The sequence below is a fragment of the Cupressus sempervirens genome, chromosome 3 (genome assembly GCF_028749045.1).
Source record: "Cupressus sempervirens isolate cs-2001-9-10 chromosome 3, ASM2874904v1, whole genome shotgun sequence".
Classification (NCBI taxonomy): Eukaryota; Viridiplantae; Streptophyta; class Pinopsida; order Cupressales; family Cupressaceae; genus Cupressus; species Cupressus sempervirens.
In genome coordinates this window covers 172225131-172245794 of record NC_143120.1, presented here as the reverse complement: position 1 = coordinate 172245794, position 20664 = coordinate 172225131, and the positions used below count along the sequence as shown (strand labels likewise).

The 20664-nt window shown below is 36.3% G+C and overlaps 1 protein-coding gene across 5 annotated transcripts in view; it reads left to right on the top strand.

The window, feature by feature from the left end:
• Positions 1-20664, top strand: part of LOC149565332 (MBOAT (membrane bound O-acyl transferase) family protein) — a 221210-nt gene that overhangs the window by 53899 nt on the left and 146647 nt on the right. For all 5 annotated transcript variants that reach the window (XM_089818853.1, XM_089818854.1, XM_089818852.1 and 2 more), the window contains exon 9: positions 13867-13980. In XM_089818853.1, coding sequence (XP_089674979.1) covers positions 13867-13980 — 114 coding nt within the window. The remainder of the gene's footprint in view (positions 1-13866; positions 13981-20664) is intronic.

The following is a 20664-nucleotide window of genomic DNA, read 5'->3' as shown; positions in this document are numbered from 1 at the left end:
GAAGGAGTTCAATTGATCAAAGTCCTTGAACATATATGAGGTGTTGAAGAAAGACTCCATGACATGATCATTTTCTTCAACTAAGAGACCAATACTCTGAAAGAAGTTTTGGGATTTTGGGATCAAATGGCAAACATTGATTTGGATATCTTGATTTCATGTGACATCATTCCATCCTTGAACATGTTCTATAGATGTTAGGGACTCATGGGTCATAAAGAGTAGATACCGGAAAAGCTTTTGTCAAAATTACAAGGAGCCTGAGAAGGCTGTCAGGCAGTGGAAATGGAGATTATGAGTGATCTGAGGCAGATGGGATGCAAAGTCCTTGCTGAGAATGATAACCTATTCACTAAAGAGGAAATGACTTCGGAGTTCACCAACAGAGTCAATGCTGATTTTGATTCTGAAGCTTTCGGATCGCATACAATGAACAAGTTTGCTACATAAAAGTTCGTGGCAAAACACTTGTGGGATTCTCTTGTAGAGAATTACAAAGTTGTAAAACCAGAACACGCAAATACAATCAGAGTTCAAGCCATTTCAAAGACGATGGAGATCTCAAATCTTCAGTGTTATCCAAGGACGCGTCCTCGGTATATTTTCAGCCATCCCCATCCCAGAAACGTCTCAAAGACTTGGGGATACCTAGGGGACTTTGACTTTGACTTCTAGAACAAATTAGACTTTGACTCTCAAAGTAACACAAATTTGGCATATGAATTCTACTGATTCTTATATTTTAAGGTTCTATTATGTATAAGTACATGCTTTATTGATGTTTTCATATAAATATGTTAAATTTCTCTCTATATTTAAAATTTTCCCCATTGTTGTATAGCTGTCCCCATTTGCCGTCCCCCTTTGTCCCCAAAATTGGCAAATTTTTTTGCTGTCCTAGAAAACTGTCCCCAAAATCGGCAATTTTTTTTGTCGTCCCAAAAACCCGTCCCTCTGTCTCTTGCCATCCTCGTCCCGGAAACTTGGGGGAACATAGCAAATCTTCCCATGGTTCGTGATTGTATTGCTAAATATAAGGCTTTCCTTGACAATTTCAAGGGTTGATCCAACTTTCTCTGCCTTTTTTTAATAGTTTTTTAACATTTCATCTTTGTCGTTGGAGAAGATGAATTGCATGTAATTTTATTGCATGTCCTTATGACATGTAATCCAATAATTCTTCTCACCTAGTTTTATCATCATAATTAAATAATAAAAAAAAAAAGGGGAATGTCTAAAAAATACAATGAACCAAAATAAGGGGAGCTATAAGGGAGCAGACATGAAAAACAGAAATAAAATATTGTTTGCATGAAATAACCTCGAATGACAGGCAAATAAAAAAAGATATAATTGTTTACCGTACTGGTAAATAAATCAACGCATACAGACAATAGAACAGAATAGCAGAATTTATTCGCATATGCCAGACATATATTATGCTTGATAATATTCGTAATAGTAGCTGATTGATGATTTACAATGATCCCAGACGGGATATAAATACTACCGCCAAACCTTCCCGAAGGGTTTCGTTGACCACAACATTACATCCGCTACAAACTATTTACCCGTCGGCTACAAAATACAAAACATCGACGATAGTCAATCCGTCGGTTACAGAAACACCGCCGGAACCATCCAGTTGGCTGACACCATCCCCCCCAAAAAAACAGTCGTCTCCTGACGACTAACAAAATATTTGAGACAAATTAACAAACAAAATACATTAATGAACTAACTGCAATGAGAAAAATATGCTTCTGTCCCATCACTTCCACATTCATCCCGTGCCTGTAGCCTCTGCTAACACAATACTGCCTCCTCAAGCTGACCTTGATAGCCACCCGTACTGCTTTCTCTGTCCAACTCCTCGGTACCCCGAGCCAAGTGTCGCTGCATTGCCTCCAACTGGATGATCAGCTCCTCCCGAGCTCTCTACACATCCACCAAGACAGCCTCACAACCAACACCTGCTCCCACTGCCTCTGGTACATAGAACGTCCATGCCTGTAGCAACTTCAACTCTTCTCAATTGGTCAGACTCCCACGATTGATATCCGCAACTTATTCCTGTACCCACACAGAAATGCACGGAGCACACCATCTTTATCATTTTCTGCCGATTCTACACCTTTTTGGCAACCACGGATGCATCCCCTTTCCTTTGGCATCATATGTAACTCATTTTGAACAACTTGAATTTGTCGTCGGTTTTTTTTTTTTTAGCAACCCGTCACTTCTGTTTGTCTGTTATTGTTTCGCCAGCTTGTCATGGCACACAGAATCGATTCTCCCTAAGCCTCCGTTCGAACGACTCAAGGAGGTAATAGAAAAAACTTCATTTGATATCGGCTATTGGCTTGATCTGCACGGAATAATGTCCGCCAATCCCTAATAGCACCTCAATTTTGCCTCCAGGCGTCGCCATTCTGCAACGACGATAACAAGGGAATCATCTGATCATTCTGTGACGGTGACGACATCTTCCTGGCATGGTAGGATTTGTTGACTGCGTGAGGTACCTCTTGCCCGTCCAATGTTCCCAACTTTACCACTCGATTGTCCCCGACCTCCCGGATCTGATATAGTCCAAGCCATCTGGCCTTAAATTTTTCCACTTTGATTTCATTCCGATTGTCGTACGTCTTACGTCTGTTCTGTGCCACCTTCGTCGCCCACTGTGCCTGCGGTCGTCGCGCAACTGGATTATTTCCTTGCTGTCGGTGCCCTTCCACTAATTTTATGCCGCGGTGTAACCTTTTCTTTCCGCGCGGTCCATTCACCATGTACCGAACAATGGGATCTTTCGTTTTTTTGTGTTCAGACTATATGTTCTTCCCCTCAGCTTCAGCCATGGCAGCTTTTCCTTCTTCCGCTTCTCTGCATTCCTTCGGACATTTGTTTTCCTTCTTTTTCTCACCTTCGTCGACCCTTAGTATATTACAACTCGGAAAGAGTTCGTAGTCTTCTATCTGCCAGTGGTAAAGGCCATTCACCGAGTCCAGGTCGTCGTCATTCGATCCTCCGTCAAGTCTCAATACTCCTTCATCCGGTTCCATTCTCCTCTTTCCTTCGTCATCACTCTCGCCTTCACTGTCAGAATCTGACGATGCTGCCTCCTCGCCAACCATTTGCATGTGCAGGTCAATTATGAATCTTTTGCCTCCGCGCTCCATTGATAGGGTATTTCGTTTCCAATCATGTTTTACTTTTGCTTGCACCAACCAATCCTATCCCATAATAGCATCATATCCTTTTCTTTTCAATGGAATGACTACGAAATCCAATAAAAATGGTTGCATACCAATGGTTACCGGTTGTGCCCTCAAGGTTGCTAACGGTTTGATCCCGTATTGGTCCGCTGTGAGCAACTGGAATGTAGGTGGTCACAGCGTCGGCTTCCCCAACTTCTTCCAGGTATCCTCCGGTAAGACATTCACGCCGGACCCTCCGTCAACAATTGTCTCTGTCAAAACATTTCCCAAAATCCCCATCTCGACGACTGTCGGATGCCGTCCGGAGGTGAGTGCCAGCAGCACTGGGTCTGTTGTCATCACTTCCCTACTGTCCCTTCTTGTGTCCTCCGTTGCTTTCGAAAACGGTGTATGATTCAGAATGGCCATTCGTAACTGGGGCATTGTGAGAAGGAGGTCACTTATCTTTACCGGTATCTCCATTTGTAAGATCTGCCGTACAATGTTTTGTTCTGCAAAGGTCTTTGCTAAGGTGCCGGTGATGTCCTTCAACTGAGATGTCCCTGCCGACGATGCCTTTCCAATTTCCGCCTGCATTTCCCCCAATTTTCTTTTTTCCTCCGCTTGCCTCCGTGTAATTGCCAGAACCTCCTCTACATCTGTGCCGACAGTGATCAAGTTTACTCTAGACTTTGGACACTTGGAATCTTCGTGATCGCCAGGTCTGCATCTGCATAATAATTTCGGTGTGTTTGCCGCTGTACAATCCCGCGCAAAATGACCCCACAAATTACATGCTCGGCATTGAACGATTGGCCGTCCGTTTGCATCATAATGAGTTCGACTTCGACTCCCATTAATATTGTTATTGTTTGCATTGTTGTTATTTTGCCCTCTGCTATTATTCCTGTACCCTTCGGATGTGGCATCATCAATGTTTGCATTTCTGTTACTGCCCGACGGGGAAGCCTGCTGCATAAGAAGCACCTGTGGAGATCCTCTTGTCTTCATGTTAAAGGGACAGTCCTTTGTTGAATGGCCCATGATTTGACAGATGTCACAAAATTGGTTCTTTGGACACGATCCTTTAGTATGACCGTTGGTCTTACACTCCGTGCACCATAGTTCACTGCCTTTTGGCTCCTTCTGCATGTTTTTAAACTCCTTCATCATGTGAACCATATCCTTCTGTAGGGCACGAACCTTCTTGCTGCTACCTTTGTCATCGCTGCTATCATCTCCGGTAGGCTCGTCATCATCAGAATCAGAGGAGCTAGTTTTCTTCTTCTTTGTCTTCTATTCACTTTCAAGATCCAGTGCTCTGTTATACGCATCCACATATGACGACGGTGGCACAATTTTCATTTTCCTCCGCAACTTCGATCGTAGGCCGTCCACGAACCATCTTTTCTGCAATTCGTCCGTTGGCTTGCTTTCCATTTTGTTTATTAAGTCTTTTAATCTCCTGGCGTAGACGCGGACAGTTTCGTGCTTCCCCTGTTTGGTATTGAAAATCTCTGCTACGATTTCATTATCATCTCGCAAGAGTTTAAATTTCGCCAAGAACACCTTTTTAATGTTATCCCAGGTATTCAACTTTTGTGGATCCGTATCCGAAAACCAATCAATCGCCACACCCCGTAGGGTTGCCGGAAATTGCTTGACCCATTCGTTGGCATCTGTGGTTCCATTTGCCCGCCAGATCGTCTCACATGTCTTACAATGTCGGATGGGGTCGGCGGTACCATCGCCTTCAAACTTCGGTAGCTTTTCTTTGGGTCCCGCCATCACAACACTGGAGGTCTGCACTCCCGCACCGGCGGTCTGCACTCCCACACCGGCAGTTTGCACTCCCACACCGTCGGACTGCTCTCCCACACCGGCGGACTGCACTCCCACACTGGCGGATTGCTCTCCCACGCCGGAGGTGTCGACAGCTGCGAACCTTGGTGAAGAAGAAGGATCTTTTGAAGTTGTTTCCCATGGAAGTCTATTCCGGACGAAGAGGTCACTCCACACTTGTGCTCCTTCGGCACTGCGAGCCGTGCGAGTTGATGCTCTTCCGTCTGAATTTTCTTCCCTCGGCGAACACAATTTCAAGAACTCATCCCATGCTCTGTCCACCAATTCCACCCGCTGCTGAGTCTCCTCCAACAATTCTTTTGCGCTCCGGTTTCCGTCGGCAATCTTCTGAAATCTCCGTCGGCGTTCGGCTTGTTGTGCCAGAATTAAATTCTCTTGCGCAGTACAGGTTCCATCTTTTTCCTTGACCTTATTTCGATCTTTGTTAAGCTGATTTGGCATTAATCTTCATTCCTCCCACCTTCTAGATTCATAAGGCAATGATGCCAAATGTTTAGCGTACTGGTAAAGAAATCAATGCATATAGACAATAGAACAGAATAGCAGAATTTATTCGCATATGCCAGACATATATTATGCTTGATAATATCCGTAATAGTAGACGATTGATGATTTACAATGATCCCAGACGGGATATAAATACTACCGCCGAACCTTCCCGAAGGGTTCCGTCGGCCACAACATTACATCTGCTACAAACTATTTACCCGTCGACTACAAAATACAAAACACCGACGACAGTCAATCCGTCGGCTACAGAAACACCGCCGGAACCATCCAGTCGGCTAACAATAATGCCATGAGGAAAGGAAGAATTTGTGATTAATGCGTGTACATCAAAATACACTACTACATTGTCATTGGGCACTTAGAAAGCATTTAGAAATCCATGAATGAGAAAGCATTAAATGAAATACTGTGATAAATATATATGGTGGTAGGAGGGAATACAGGTAGAAAGTAGATAAGGAAATAAGGGATCAAAATAAGAATATAGGGTGAGCCAAAAGTGTTTTAAGGAGACTCTAAAAAGTGCAGCAATAAAAAGAAAGGGAAAAATATAATAAAGAAGAACATGGGTTTTGAATAAGTCAAACATATAAAGATAGGGAACTACTTGGTTTAAAATGGGATGAGAATATATCCCCACTAAAGGATAGCATATATTAAAGGAAAGTTGAAAAGAGAGGCTGCTACCTTTACATATATTAGCATAGATATTGAATATAATTAAATGGGAGTAAAATTTAATATTCAAGATTATTAATAAAGGGAATAGTATAATTTCAGATAATAAGGAAAGATGATATTTAATAGCAAGGACACAAAGAGTATAAAATTGATGTTATTATGAGAAGAGTGTAAAGTTTAGCATATTTTATGAGATAACCACATTCTATGTGTACAATCGGAGAACTCACATTTCAAAATAGGCTTATAGATTTTTAATAGAAAAATCGAAGTCTTAAAATCTTATCATTGGTTATCCATAATATTTATACACATAGACCTAATCCTAACTCTAATCGAGGATTTTGTGAGAAAGTTAAGATAGACCCAATTGGGGATATTACACAATCATCATTTAAGTCATTTAGCGAAAAATATCATTAAACAAATTATCAACTACAACAATAAGACATTGAAACTATTTTGATCAATCATATAGTCACCCCTCAATTATGAACCTATCAATCAAACAATTTACATTGGCTTAAAATTAATTAAGCAACTCATTAAATTTGTTCCAACCAAGACATTATGAAATCTATCTTCGATTTGTCATCATATAACATCCACTCATTAAACACAAATCAATTGATAAATCAATCATCCATTATGCTCAATCAATTGCCTAATATTAAATGAAGATTGATCTTATGTTCAATTTGATTAGCACATAAACAATCAAAGTGGATTCACTAATACCATTCAATACACTTAATTCTTCAACTCTTGGTTATATTGGTGAATTTAAATCGAAGAAACTGAACAAGTGTAACAAGAGATTATTTTTTTGATATCAAACCAATATAATGAGAATCGTAATTGCTTGAGGATAAGAAATTTTGGGACGGTAGGACTGTAATGCCCCGTCTAGTAATGAGATTTAATATTAGAATATAAGAGTTGAAATATAAATAAATAAACACTTTGTCAATCTATTCATGAATATATCATATAATAGAAGTTGTAAAAGACAATATTTATAATTAACCGATTAATTAAGGGATTCTAATAACCCTAATTATAATAAGCATTTAATATAATTGTTTAAAACATATAAAGAGTTATTAGATAATTACTAATAACATATATGTATAAAAGTCATAATTAATTAACTAAATATATGATATTAATCAATATTAACCAATCAGATAATTGCATTAAATGTTAATTAATTAGTAACTAAATACCAAGTGATAACTAAAATATTAATTAACTAAAAACCAACCCCTAAACACATTAACAAACTAATAAATAAGCATAAATTGATATTCTTTACTAACCAACCGGTCACCCGACACCATGTCGATTGATGTGCCAAAGAACACGACCCCTCAAGGAGTACAAACACTATAAATGTGATGTTGACCCTTTGGACGAGCAAGACAAGAAAGATAGGATGCAAAAACCAAAATCTCACAATGTTAGTAGACAACTTGGATGGGAGGAAAGAAAGCAAGTTTCAAACAAAGTAATCCCATTAGTCAACTTGTATGCCACGCTGGTAAGTGGACCCACCACTAAGGGGGGAATTAAAGAGGAGGATACAAAATGACTTTCAAAATAAGAAAGGAGGAGCGAAGTCTTCATAAAGAAGACCAAAAACGATTCAACATTTCAATTGATTCATGCCCTCAACAATCAACGATATATTAGGCCTGACCACCAGTCATCAGCAAGGTGGCGACACTTGCTTTGAAACCATCATCAGTATACTTATACTTCTAGTTGGTCATCTCTAATACAAAGGTTATGGAGTAACATTTGTAATCACTACGAGTACCAAAGGTATGTACATGGATTTATAAGGTACATAGTTGATAATAATAATTTAATAAGTGTAATTGGGAAAAAGGTGCAATTCTCTATATTATCATTATTAATTTCTTATGCTGTATGGATAATAATAAATGATCAGTCTAAATATATAATGATGATAGGACTAAGTTCAAGGAAGAATTAATTTTCATATTTAGTCATACAAATAATTATCAAATGAGAGTTTCTCCAATTTTATAACTATTTGATCTCTGGTAAGAAGCATATGATGTTACCAAGGAGGGGCTTGTATAAATCCAATCTAATGGATCTTATCCCACTAGAGGGTAGGGTCAGCATTCTGTAAATCTTCGTGAAACGGGCTTGGACCTGTATACTTTGAGGGAGTCCATAGATGGTATCTAGGCAACTTGGATAACATCTATACTTTTCGATCCACAAATCAAATGGTAATAACATTAGGTATATTGGAAGGATAATTACTTCCTCCAAGCATAAACATAGACTTATGAAGAAGCCTATAACATTAAAAGATTCAATTGTGTGATATTCATGCTTGACCCTAATAGGGGACGTTATAGATAGTGAGAATAAAAAATGAGGCTTCAAAAAGTACCATACTGCATGAATGGGTTGATGGAGCTGATTGTACCACATCCTATCATTAATTTTTCATATGGAGTCAAATTTGAGGCTGTCTCCCTTTAGTACTTTTTTGATAGAGTCTTTGCCCTATCCATGGCCTTATAAAGATATGTCATTGGGGTTTGATCCCCATCTACCAATCAGAGAACCCTAAACTACTTTTTCAATTCACACCTCCATGACAACTTGCTCTAACATTAGATCCAAGATTTCAGTAGTCTTCACCTTGTCAAAGACATCCATGGATTTCAAGAACCCCACATCATTCTTGCAACAAACAAAGAAATTGACGATCGTGTGGTTTTTGCAATTTGTTCACCCAATCGGAAACGGTGCAGCCAAATTGTTTCCATTCTATTATTTTCTCTTCCACCACCTTTTTTGCCCCAGCAATTGTTGTTAGCAATCTACAATTTCAATAAAAGAATAACTCAAATTTAACAAAAAATAGTAATTACTCTAAATAAAAAAAAGAACATAAAATTAGTCTACACTACAAAAATCAAAACTCAACATAAGCTATCAAGATTCAAAACTAAAAGATAAAACTAAAACATCTAAAAACTAAACAAGTGAACTAACCTCCTACTTAACACGAGAAGACATCTTGTAACCTTTTTTCAGCCACAATTTTGTAGTAACCTGTCATGACCCCTCTTGGAATATGACCCAACGATTATAAATGATGACTAACATTAAAACTTAGGCAAAAATATAATAATAATATCATCAAATGATAACATAATAACATCATCTAATAAATATATAAATGTATTCATAATCTGCTCAATATATTTAGCATCTAATAGTTAATTGAAACTAATTAATAATAATGTGTATTGTAGAGACAATAACAATATCTTATTTATGTATATTTCAACAAATAATATTCTATAATTTAATAAAATATCATCACTATACAATCCAAGACAATAATATAAATCTATTATCTAGTAACAGTTATAATAATCCAAATAAATTCCTATCTATGAACGATCATATTTTATCTAATTAAAAACCTTGTATAGATATGACCATTTAGGGAGTCGGGGGCCCACATGAATTGGAGGTGTCAGCCTTTACAATGTGGCCCATTGTTTATATAAATACCATCACAAAGAAATATAGGGAAACATGGAGGAGATCCACGGGAAGAAGAATAAAGGTGGAGAAATATATATAAAAGGAAGAGGATCAAACACATAGATGTAGCCACTTAAATATAATGAGAGGAAATAATGCAGCAACAATAAACATAACAATAACGCAGCAGCAATAAATATAAAAAGAATACAGCAGCAATGAATCTAAGAAGAGAAAATAAAGGTGGACAAGGTATAAGTTAATAGAAGGGTACAGGAAATTTTTTTATCGGCAACAGATAAGGTAAAATAAGGGAGGTAACTTGGATCTTTAAAGACATTTAAACATATCAAACAATAAATGGATTCAACGCTTTGTTATCATATGGGAAGAATTTGCAAATAAATTTAAGATGAGGATATTATAAGCATCAAGGAGAGGGTCACTACCTTTGATTTATCATAGGCATTGTATTAAACCAAAAGAGGAGGACAATAATAAGGGAAAAAAGCATAGCAGCTCATAAATGTATAAAGGGGGAAAAATAGGTATAAAGCATAAATGGAAGGAGAGTACATGGAGTAAAATAAATTAAACAATGACTTAAGCCTATATAAGATAGTAGTCTTTCAAATGCAATTGAAGTTGAATCAATCATTGGGTGGCATTCTCTAAGTCTGATTCTAAAATCCCATTAGAAGAAATCAAACTTTGAAGGGGACAATACATAACTAAATTAAGTCAATATGGATTTTTCACCACATTGAAAGAGATGTTGTTGAAGTAGCTAAAATCAACACAAGCAATATCTACTTGCTAATGCACCTCTTTACTCCACCCAGTGGCTTTCAATGATGGCTTTTCTCCAGGTGTGTTTCTATGCACAAAATAATTACTTGACTGCTCTTGTGGCACCAATTTTGGTGCTCAACTGGATGTAGTAGATGTGGTGGGCGAGGCAGTGGCGGATTTTTGAATATGTGGGCCATATAGAGAGACCACTATGCCCTCAAATGCTGCTTCTTATTCTTCAAGGTGGATTGTAAAACCTTGAGATTCAGCTATGCATGTTCTCATGGTTAGTTTTGCCCTTTTATTTTACAATTTTAATCCTCCTAGGCAGAAACCATGACATTAATTTCTCTTTTTTTCATCTATATTCTTCTCACAAACCCTCACATCATGTTTTGTGATGTCTGCAAAGTGGTATTTCAAGTAGTAATGTTTCCATCAATTACCTTTTCGCACTTGATGCAAATTACGATATTATTTTGTAGTCTTTTAAAGATATACTTCCAAGCTTTATCTCTGGCCCCTTTAGGACGTAGGCCTAAATATCTAGATGGGCATGTGTCTACTAAGGCACTGACATATCGTGAAAATGACTTAGTTGTAAGAGAATCTCTTCTTTTCGTTATCAATCGAATTCTCAACCTATACATACAAATTAAAACCATAGAATTACAAATTATTGTTTTAATAAAATTCTTAGCAAACAAACAAAATTAATATTATGAAGTAATTGGAAATAATTTGCTTGTTATTGACAGTGATCAAGAAATCAATTTATACAAGAGACTGAATGATGTTTCCTTAAGAAACAATCGTAAAGAATAGAAACAGAAAACCAAATATTAGAAACGTTCTAGTATTTTCAGAAGATTACAAAAGATAACCATTAGATACTAAACAAAGATAATAGAAACTATCTATTATCGTAATACCCTCCCTTAATGGTTAATCTGTCCAGAGCACAAAGTTGTCAAAAAACGTAGCAGGCAGATTCTGTCTGCTCAAGGTGCTTGACATTGTTCGCTGTGGGCTGGAAACCAGATTGCTTAGATAGGGCAGCTAAGCACTTCTGACATTCAACCTTCATGTGCCCAAACTTGTGGCAATAGTTGCATTGAATGTTTTTCTTTCGGGAGCCTTTTGAATCTGGGGTAGAGGATGTCCACTGAGAAAACTGCTGATGGTACTTTGGATAATGCTCCAAAACTTTGCAAATGAACATAATGTTCCAAACAAACCACAAAAAGCCATGATTTTTGAGGTGAAAAATCAATCAAAACCCAACATTACAAAGCTTCGTTTTTTAGGAAAAACAGTAAAACCCAACAGATAATTTTTGAGGAAAATATTACAAACCCACAAATGAATCCCACACAACTTTGTGAATTACAAAATCAGAAATTTTTAAGGGAAAATTTATGGAATCCCATAAAAATTTTTCTTTAGGGAAAAAATTATGAAATCCCACTAGAATTTTTAAGGGAGGCAAACAACTTGCAAGTACATGCAACCCTAAAAAAGTAGAGACCTAGAAAATTTGAAGGGTGACTCAGAAGAGAGTTTGAAAAACCTAGAAAGAATATGTTGTTGGTTTCTGGATCAGCTAGCTCAAAAATTGAGTCAAAAATCGAGGCACCTAGAACAATCTGACGACAACCAAGTTGAGCTCTCAAAAAACCCAGTAATAATTAGAATTCAGCGGATTCAAATCTCTCAGAACGGAAACCCTAGTCGGATTATAGAGAGAGTTGGAAGCAAATATGCATGTAAATAATTTCAAAAATAGAAGGCAGATAATTTCAACAAAGAAATTATAATTATTTTCGAAAAAATTTAGAGTATAGAGCTATATTAGGAAATAATTGGAAAATATTTGCTTGTTATTAACAGTGATCAAGAGATCAATTTATACAAGAGATTGAACGATGTTTCTTTAAGAAACAATCGTAAAGAATAGAAGCATTCTATTCTAGAAACATAAAACCAAATATTAGAAATATTCTACTATTTACAGAAGATTACAATAGATAACCATTAGATACTAAACAAAGATAATAGAAAGTATCTGTTATCGTAATAATTAAGACTTGTGCCTACATACCCACATGGGCACCTGTCTACTAAGGCACTACCAGACATTGAAGCTGATTCCGTTGTAGAAGAATCTCTATTTTCCATTATCAATCAAATTATCAACGAACACGTACAGATTGAAACCACAAATACAAATTAATATTTTAACAAGTTTAGCAAACAAACTAAATTAGTTTAAACAAGTTTAGATAGTTGAAAATTGAAAAAAAGGGAAAAAGTGTTGTTTAAAATTTTTAGGAAATCTTGCTGAGAAAACAGTGACAAATCAGGAAACAAAATGTTAAGAAATGGTATTTAATCTTGTTCATTACACTCTAAAATAGTTTAGAGTACTTAACATATGCTGTTATTGAGTTTCGTAAACCTAGATGCAGCAGAAATGAGATAAAATGATTTAAAAAGGGAAAGGAAAGGAAAAGAAATCTGAAATCCTCTTCAAATCTGCTCCAAATCCGCTCGAAATTCACTTAGATCCTTGCAAATGACCTTATAATACCTTGGAAATTTGTTCTGTGGCTTGGACAGCAAACAAGAAATCATAAAAAAAAATAGAACTTGTTGATTGATGTCCAATCTCTATTATACTCATGTGATGGAGAAAATAGTACGGATTCGCTGAGTCTTGGCCAGTAAAAGTCAGAAAAACTTGTGAGCAAAATCTTCTCATGATGAAACTACTTATTGTTGAGAATTGTGCAATTTTTTCATGTGTGTTTGATATCACTACTTTGAAATGTTCCCAACTATGCAACAAGGATAACCACAACACATTAGTATGTACAACCTTACAATAGCATGAAGATAACATATTAGGTCTCCAAAACTTTGAGCAACTTGACATAATATTTTTTCAATGTTGAAAGAGCTATACTATTTAAATTAGAAAGATAATACTCAACTATATAAGAATGTAATCTTCCCAGATTTTTATATCTTCTGTTTTAATTTATAATTCATTTTGATATCTTTATAGTCGATAATAGATATATTCTTTGCTGGATTCACTGAATACATCCAAATGTCCATTAAACTATGATTTCATTAATCTTTGAATGGTCATTATTCGTTTCACGTGCAGAGTTCTGGTCACAAAAACATTGAATATGGCAGAAACATACCCTTATCTTGTATAATTCAGTAATTTCTATCATTCAATTTTAAAGCACCATTGGTCCTACCTTTGCAGGAGAGGAGCTTATCCCTCAAGAGTTATTCATTTGATAGATACCTGTGTTACTTGATTTATGCACCTCTGTATATTGCTGGACCAATTGTTAGTTTCAACGCTTTCTCATCACAGGTATGATGCATATATCCTCTTTTCTTTCTCATTTTATGACTTCGATGCTTGTATCTTAGTGTATATCATGTACAAAACTACAAAACAATATGAAACCATTATCAAGATTAAAACCTTTAAAACCTCATTTCATACTTAATTGCACCTTAGAGCGAGAAATTGTAAAATACGAATAAAACAAATGAATACATTCATCAACATAATTTTTGTTGAACCAAAGGGGCTGTTATGATCCAAGATTTGCTGTTGAAATTGATGGAGTGTGTTTGCTGACAACAATAGGATATGTATTCTTGAAGTTGGTCCCATAAATGGCTTAGGGATGGGTAGATTTAGAGCTTTTAGATTTAGACTAATCAATGTTCTAGGTTGACGAAGAGGTTGACAGTTGAGATTAGTTGGGTGTGATGGAACTTAAACACAAAAAGGGATATTTAGAAATTGTTTTTCATTTTTGTGAGTAAAGAATTAGTTAATGATAAACTAGGATCTTTGAGGAATGTAAGAGAGAAAAATGGTTAAATTTAATCAATAAACTTTTAAAAATCATTTGAAGTGGAAATATAAGAGAATAAGTATTTAGTTATTTATTTAGGACTTAGGAAAATGGGCGAATATATAAATTGTTGTCATTTTTTCAATTAGTGGAAAGTGGGTATGTGATAGATGATTTTGGAATGATGTGTATTTTCAAGTTTCTACATCTTGGCCCTCTTTGAGACAATGTTGTGACTAGTTAAAGCAATTTTATTTGAAATAAGAATAAAATATAGTAGCTTTGGAATAGTAGGACTAGTGATGTGATGCCCTAGTCATTGAAGGAACATGAGTGGTGACAAGAGGGGAGGTATGATCCCTATCTTAGAGGATATGCTAGTTTGAGGAATGTGAGTACTCTTTTGAATTGAATGAATAGATCAAAAGAAAAATGATACAATGGTATGTAAGGATTGATGATAAGGATGAGAAAATGGATTGTTAGATGGAAGAGATGATAGTCATTTTGGTCGGTGCAAGCAACCTATTGTTTGATGTAGAACTTTATGTTATGCACCGAGTTAGAAGGATAAGGGTAACGATGAGTTAGTGTGGAAAAGGTTGACCCAATTTTTTTTTGCCTGCAAGCATATATTGAATGACACCATGATATGTGATGTAGGAGTGTCAGGGATCACAAGCAATCGTGCATTACCCCAAAAAATATTTTCTTTGTATTGGTTAACTTTTGATTTTTTGGTGAGGTTGAAGTTTCAAGAGAAACTTGTTGAGTGTTGCGAGGACAATCTTCATCCTTGCCTCAGTGGTTTTTCTTTTTCTTTCTTGTTTTCTCTTTGTTTGCTCTTTCCCAAACACTGTTTGGTGCTCCTGTTGTTGGCAGTCTCCTTGGTTACATTTTTAGCCCCTTAGACCCTTTTTGTGGTCTCTTGTGTTTAGTAACATAGATTGTTTTCTGCAACTGTAATAACACTGCCATTGTTATAGGTGTGTTCCAAATGCAGATTTGAATATCATATAAATATGAGAGGAGGAGACATGTCTCATGAAGAGGTCTATGGTTTAATCATCATTAATTAATAATATATTAACAAAAATAATAATATATATATATATATATATATATATAAAATATACTATATATACTATATTATATACAATAATAGATATTATTTTACATGGATAAGTATTTATAGGAAATGATGATTTACCAATTACAATAATGTATCTTAGATCGAATTAATCCGACTGAAGCTACAACCTTAACATCTTGTTGGACATAAATAAATTTGGCTTGCATTTCAAAAACCGCAGGGAGATAAGGTGCTTAATGTTCTTTGAAAATGATTGTATATCATAATTCCAAGATTTGTAAGGGCTCATTGGCATGTTGGAGGGAACTTGTGAAGAAAAATTAATATATATTTGATCAATTTTGATGCTTGGGTAAGTGTCCATTATTGAAATGACTTTTAACACTCCATTCTTGTCACAATTTTTCACTTGGGTGCCAAAATGGAGGGAAAAACTAGTGAATTTTGGAATGAAAGATCAATGACTATAATTTCCAAAAGAGCATGGCTTGGCTCTTGTTCTTATTCATTTTTTAAGGGTGTTGTATATTATGGAGCAAGCTTGGGTGCCATATTTGTAAGCATTTAACAAGGAATTTCAAGCACAAGCAGAGGAGTTTTAGAAGACAATTGGAGGGAAATGAAAGAAAAAAATTAGTTGCTTCTTTGTGATGCTTTACAGGGGCTCTGATCTCTATAAAATGCAGCCTAAAATGGTGTCAAAAAGCAACAAAATGACAACAAGGTTGGAGAAACGAATTGCAAGTTGCTCTAGAAAATCACATACAAAAGAGTGTAGGCAATTAGCTTCCCAAGAGAAGAAAGATGAAAGAAGAGAGAAGAATTCATAGGTGTGTTTCTGGTGTTCAATGCAGCAATGAAAGCTGTAGTATAAAGAAAAATCTTCAAATTAGGGTTGAAGAAAGAAGGTGCAAAGGCATGGAGATTCAAAGACTTGGAGACACCGATTGCCTAGGATCATTGTTTTTTTTTTCTTTTGAATTTTGTCTCTTGTTGAAACCTTTCATAGATGTTATTCTTCTTGAGGAATTTTAGTATATAAATGTAGATATGAGTATGGAAATAACTTTATTTGTTTCGATATAGTATTTTTCTCTATTGTGGTACTATTCGGTGGAGTAAGGTTAATCTAGTGTAACAAAGCATGTGGTTAGAGTGTGAAAGGGGAGTCTCCTAGATCAATATGGAATACTATGATGTCATTGTGGTGATATTTTGCAAGGTCTTATTGTGTTTTAAACACACACCCCATTGCAAATGGGGACCTCATTTTGGCTTAATTTTTCCTAAGTTAGTTCGGGTTTGACAACCTCTTTGAGGTCTTCGCCCTTAGAATGAAGAGTTTGAGTGAGGAGTGAAGTAGTGAAATCAAACCTTGTGGAGAAGGGATTTTAAAGATGAAATTCAGGGAGTTGCATTGTGCAAAAGTGAAGATTCAATGTTGGGAGTAACGGATGAGAAGTGAAAAAGAGTGAAATTTTGGGGCTTGATAGGGAGAAACAAGCAAAAGTCCTTGTCAAATTGTGATTTCTGACCTTGGCAAATGTGAAAATAGGAAGGAAAATTCTAAAGTTTTTGAAACTAAATGGAAACGAATCCTTGCCTAGGCCGTGATCCCCATTCAAGAGTCCTTTAAGAAAGATAAAATTAAAAATTTCAATGAAAAATGTTGATAGGACAAGTGAAAAAGTGAGAAAAGTGACAACTCCTTAATCCAAGTGAGGAATCCCAAGTTCTTAATGAAGTCATCTTTGGAAAAGAGGGAACTCCTAAATCAAATTGAGAAAATCCTTGTTTGAGGTTGAGATATCTAAAGTCTAATTGCAGAAATTTTCAAGGCATGTTTTTACTGGATCTCAAAATCCTTACACAAATGGAAACCCTACCCATCTAGATGCACTAAGTCCTTAAGTCCTGTGAAAATTCGACCAAAGAACCTATGAAATGCTTAAATTTCCACCCTAGAGGAGGAGCCAATTGCAGTTTGAAATCAACAAATATGAGAAGTTCAAGATAAGTGAAGGGAAATCCTAACGTGGAAAGGATTATAACTCTCAGGAACATCTTGAACATCTTGTTTAGGCTGGTCATCTTCAGATTGATCTTCTTTATCAAATACCTCCACTGTTTATTCATCATCAACATACTCTGGATCAATCTTCTTCCTGATCGCCTTAGGGACTTGAGCCACCAACTCATGAAAATTGTCAACACACTTATCCAGTCTGACCCATATTCCTCATTAGGATAAAATCCTTTAAAAGATGGGTCTGCCTTTCTCATTTCTCACTCATAGCTAACAATGTCTCTGCATTTGATCATTCTTTCCGTGTAGACATCCTCACTCAACACATCAGCAATAATATCCTCTTCCCACATAGGCTTTGTAGGGTGCAGATTATATCCTCTCATGCTTTTCAAAGCATGCCTTACTACATTACAGGGGTTATAGGTTCTAGCTGGCCCAATTGGCATATTATAATTTTGCAGAAAGGAATTGGTTTGTTGAATAGCATTCTTGCCAATCTCAAAATCCCCTACCTTAGTACATTTGCATAAAAATGTCCCCTTTTTGACACCCTTTCCCAAATACTCCCTATTCAAAGAAATTAACTGCTAGAAAATTTCTACCAATCCTAACTTCTCAGGAACATACGTAGGCAAAATGTGGGGTGGCTGAGGACACCCAAAAACTCTTATAACAGTATACCCTTCAAACAAGAAAACACTACCCCAATGATGAGTCAATTGTTTTCCAACATCAAAGCACCATTTAGGTCTAACAATCTTCCTAACATTTCTAGGAACTCTTTCAATTATACAACCTATCATTTTCAAAATTGGATAAACAAAGTCATTATAGAAAGAGATAACATTTGCATATGGATAATACATTTGCCATACTCGTGTCCATCTTTGGCAGCCTCTCTCCCCATTCTTGTGTTGACTCAAAAAAGCTTTGATTGAATATGTCAACATTCTTTGACAAAATAAGGCGCATGAGTAGGAAGTAATGAGGGAACTTGAAACCCTTTAGTTCTCCTTGTTGGGCAACATAAGGGAACTTGAAACCCTTCAGTTCTTCTTGTTGGGCAACATAATTTTCTTTTTGAATACTCTCAATGATGTATTCTACAAAATCATAACCTATATAGTGATTTGGGTCTTGAATATTTAAAGCTATGACATAATATGCCCCTGAAGCATTCATGGTTCCATTTGTACCTAGGGCTTTGTCAATCCCAAACACAGTATTCTGAAAATATCTTTGAAAGAAATCCAAGGGCATGACTTCGTCAATATCTCTCCTCTTTGGAATTTCTTCTACCTCCTTCACCTTGGGAATGTGCCGGGTCATGTTTTTACCCATATAAAAACTCTTATGTTTCTTGAAATTCTTGTTCAAATCTTTAATATCAATGGGTAGTGACATAGGTCCACCCAAACCAAATGCTTCTATGAACGTATATTTAGCCAATGCTAGAAAAACACTTCTATCCTTGTGAAATGATTTATTTACAGGATTATAACATTTGATTAATGCTTTGACCAAATCCACGTCCACAAATACTTCTGGCATTATCAATTTTCCCATATTTCTTATCCAAGGGTTACAAATTGGAACTTCTTTCACTCTGTTCCTATAGAAAAACCAAAACAATTCATACTTGTTTCTGTTAGGGACAATTGCGTCTCTGCACATTGCATATGGATCTTTGAAAGTGAGGTCATTTGCATTCTGAGCATTTGTGGAACCAGGCAAGATGTGCATCCATTCTTCTACAAATGTGCTGGGAGCCCTCGATGGTGTATCTAGTACTTCAATTACTGCCTGTGCAATCTATTCTACTTCTCTTTGGGCCATTTTTGCAAATGTTTTCGCTGATTTTGTATGCTATATTTGACGAAAATCACTTAGAGTTCACTTCTGCACTTGAAATCACTCAGAAATTCAAACAGTTTGAGAAAACGGTAATAACAACCTATTTCTTTCCAGGTTTTATCAACTTCTGTGATGAGAATGTAGCTTTAATTGGCATTTAAGGGTGGCGCACTTGAAAACCTATCAATCTTCATAAAACAGATTAAATCTATGCTTTTTCAAATTTTCGTACATCCAGCTCAGATTTTTCCATTGAAAAAGTTGTTTTATGCTTTAAAACTTATAAGTGCGACTGCTACGAACAAGACCATTTCGCCACTTCACACTAGAATCTTTCTCTATTATAGTATGACTTGCGATGTTGCAAACCCTTTGCTTCTTATTCAATTGCAACTTCGCAACTATAGTTAATCACACCTTTATGACCGTTGCGACCTTGCGACAAGCCCTTAACTTCTAACACTAAGCAACCTCTCCATGGCCTAGCTCTCAGAATCCTTTATGCTTGCGACCTTGCGATGCTTCAAATTTCACTTTATCACTCCTTCGCAACTCTGAAACTGGGTATCCAACTTAACCGTGTGACGGTGCGTTCAATTGGCTTAACATTCCTCTTACCTCGCAGCTTTGCAACTTAGAATACTGACATTCGACTAAACCCCGCGATGATGCGCTAATAGTTTATATTGACTGTTTTCCTTCATTTGCACAATCGCAGCTACAAATGCCTTAAGCTGAAATAAGCATGCGAACATGCACTCTCCTTTGCTTCCAACAGTCGCAACTTAGCACATTTGAAATGTTCATGACGTATAATATCAAAACTATTTCAAAACTTAGGATAAGGAATGTATGCATTTAAAATACATACATTTAAAAAAAATCAAAATTAAATTTCAAGAACTTCCAAATGATCAAACAAAAGAACTTGACTAGGGTTTTTCTCAAGGGCTAACAAAATTTTACAAACCCTAACTTATTCTCAACACAATTCTCCCTGCTTTTTTTCAAGAATTTTACGCAAACTGGGTAAGCGAAAAATCAGGCCATCAGACCCAACTAAGGACCGGGGTATGAAACTAATTTTCGATATTGGATAAAATGCTAACATGGAGCTTTGTTATTTTGGTGAAATTATGCTTGGATGTTAAGTTCATGGGCTCATGTCTTCGTGAAACAAATAAATCTATCAGATCTCTACTATCAGGTAAA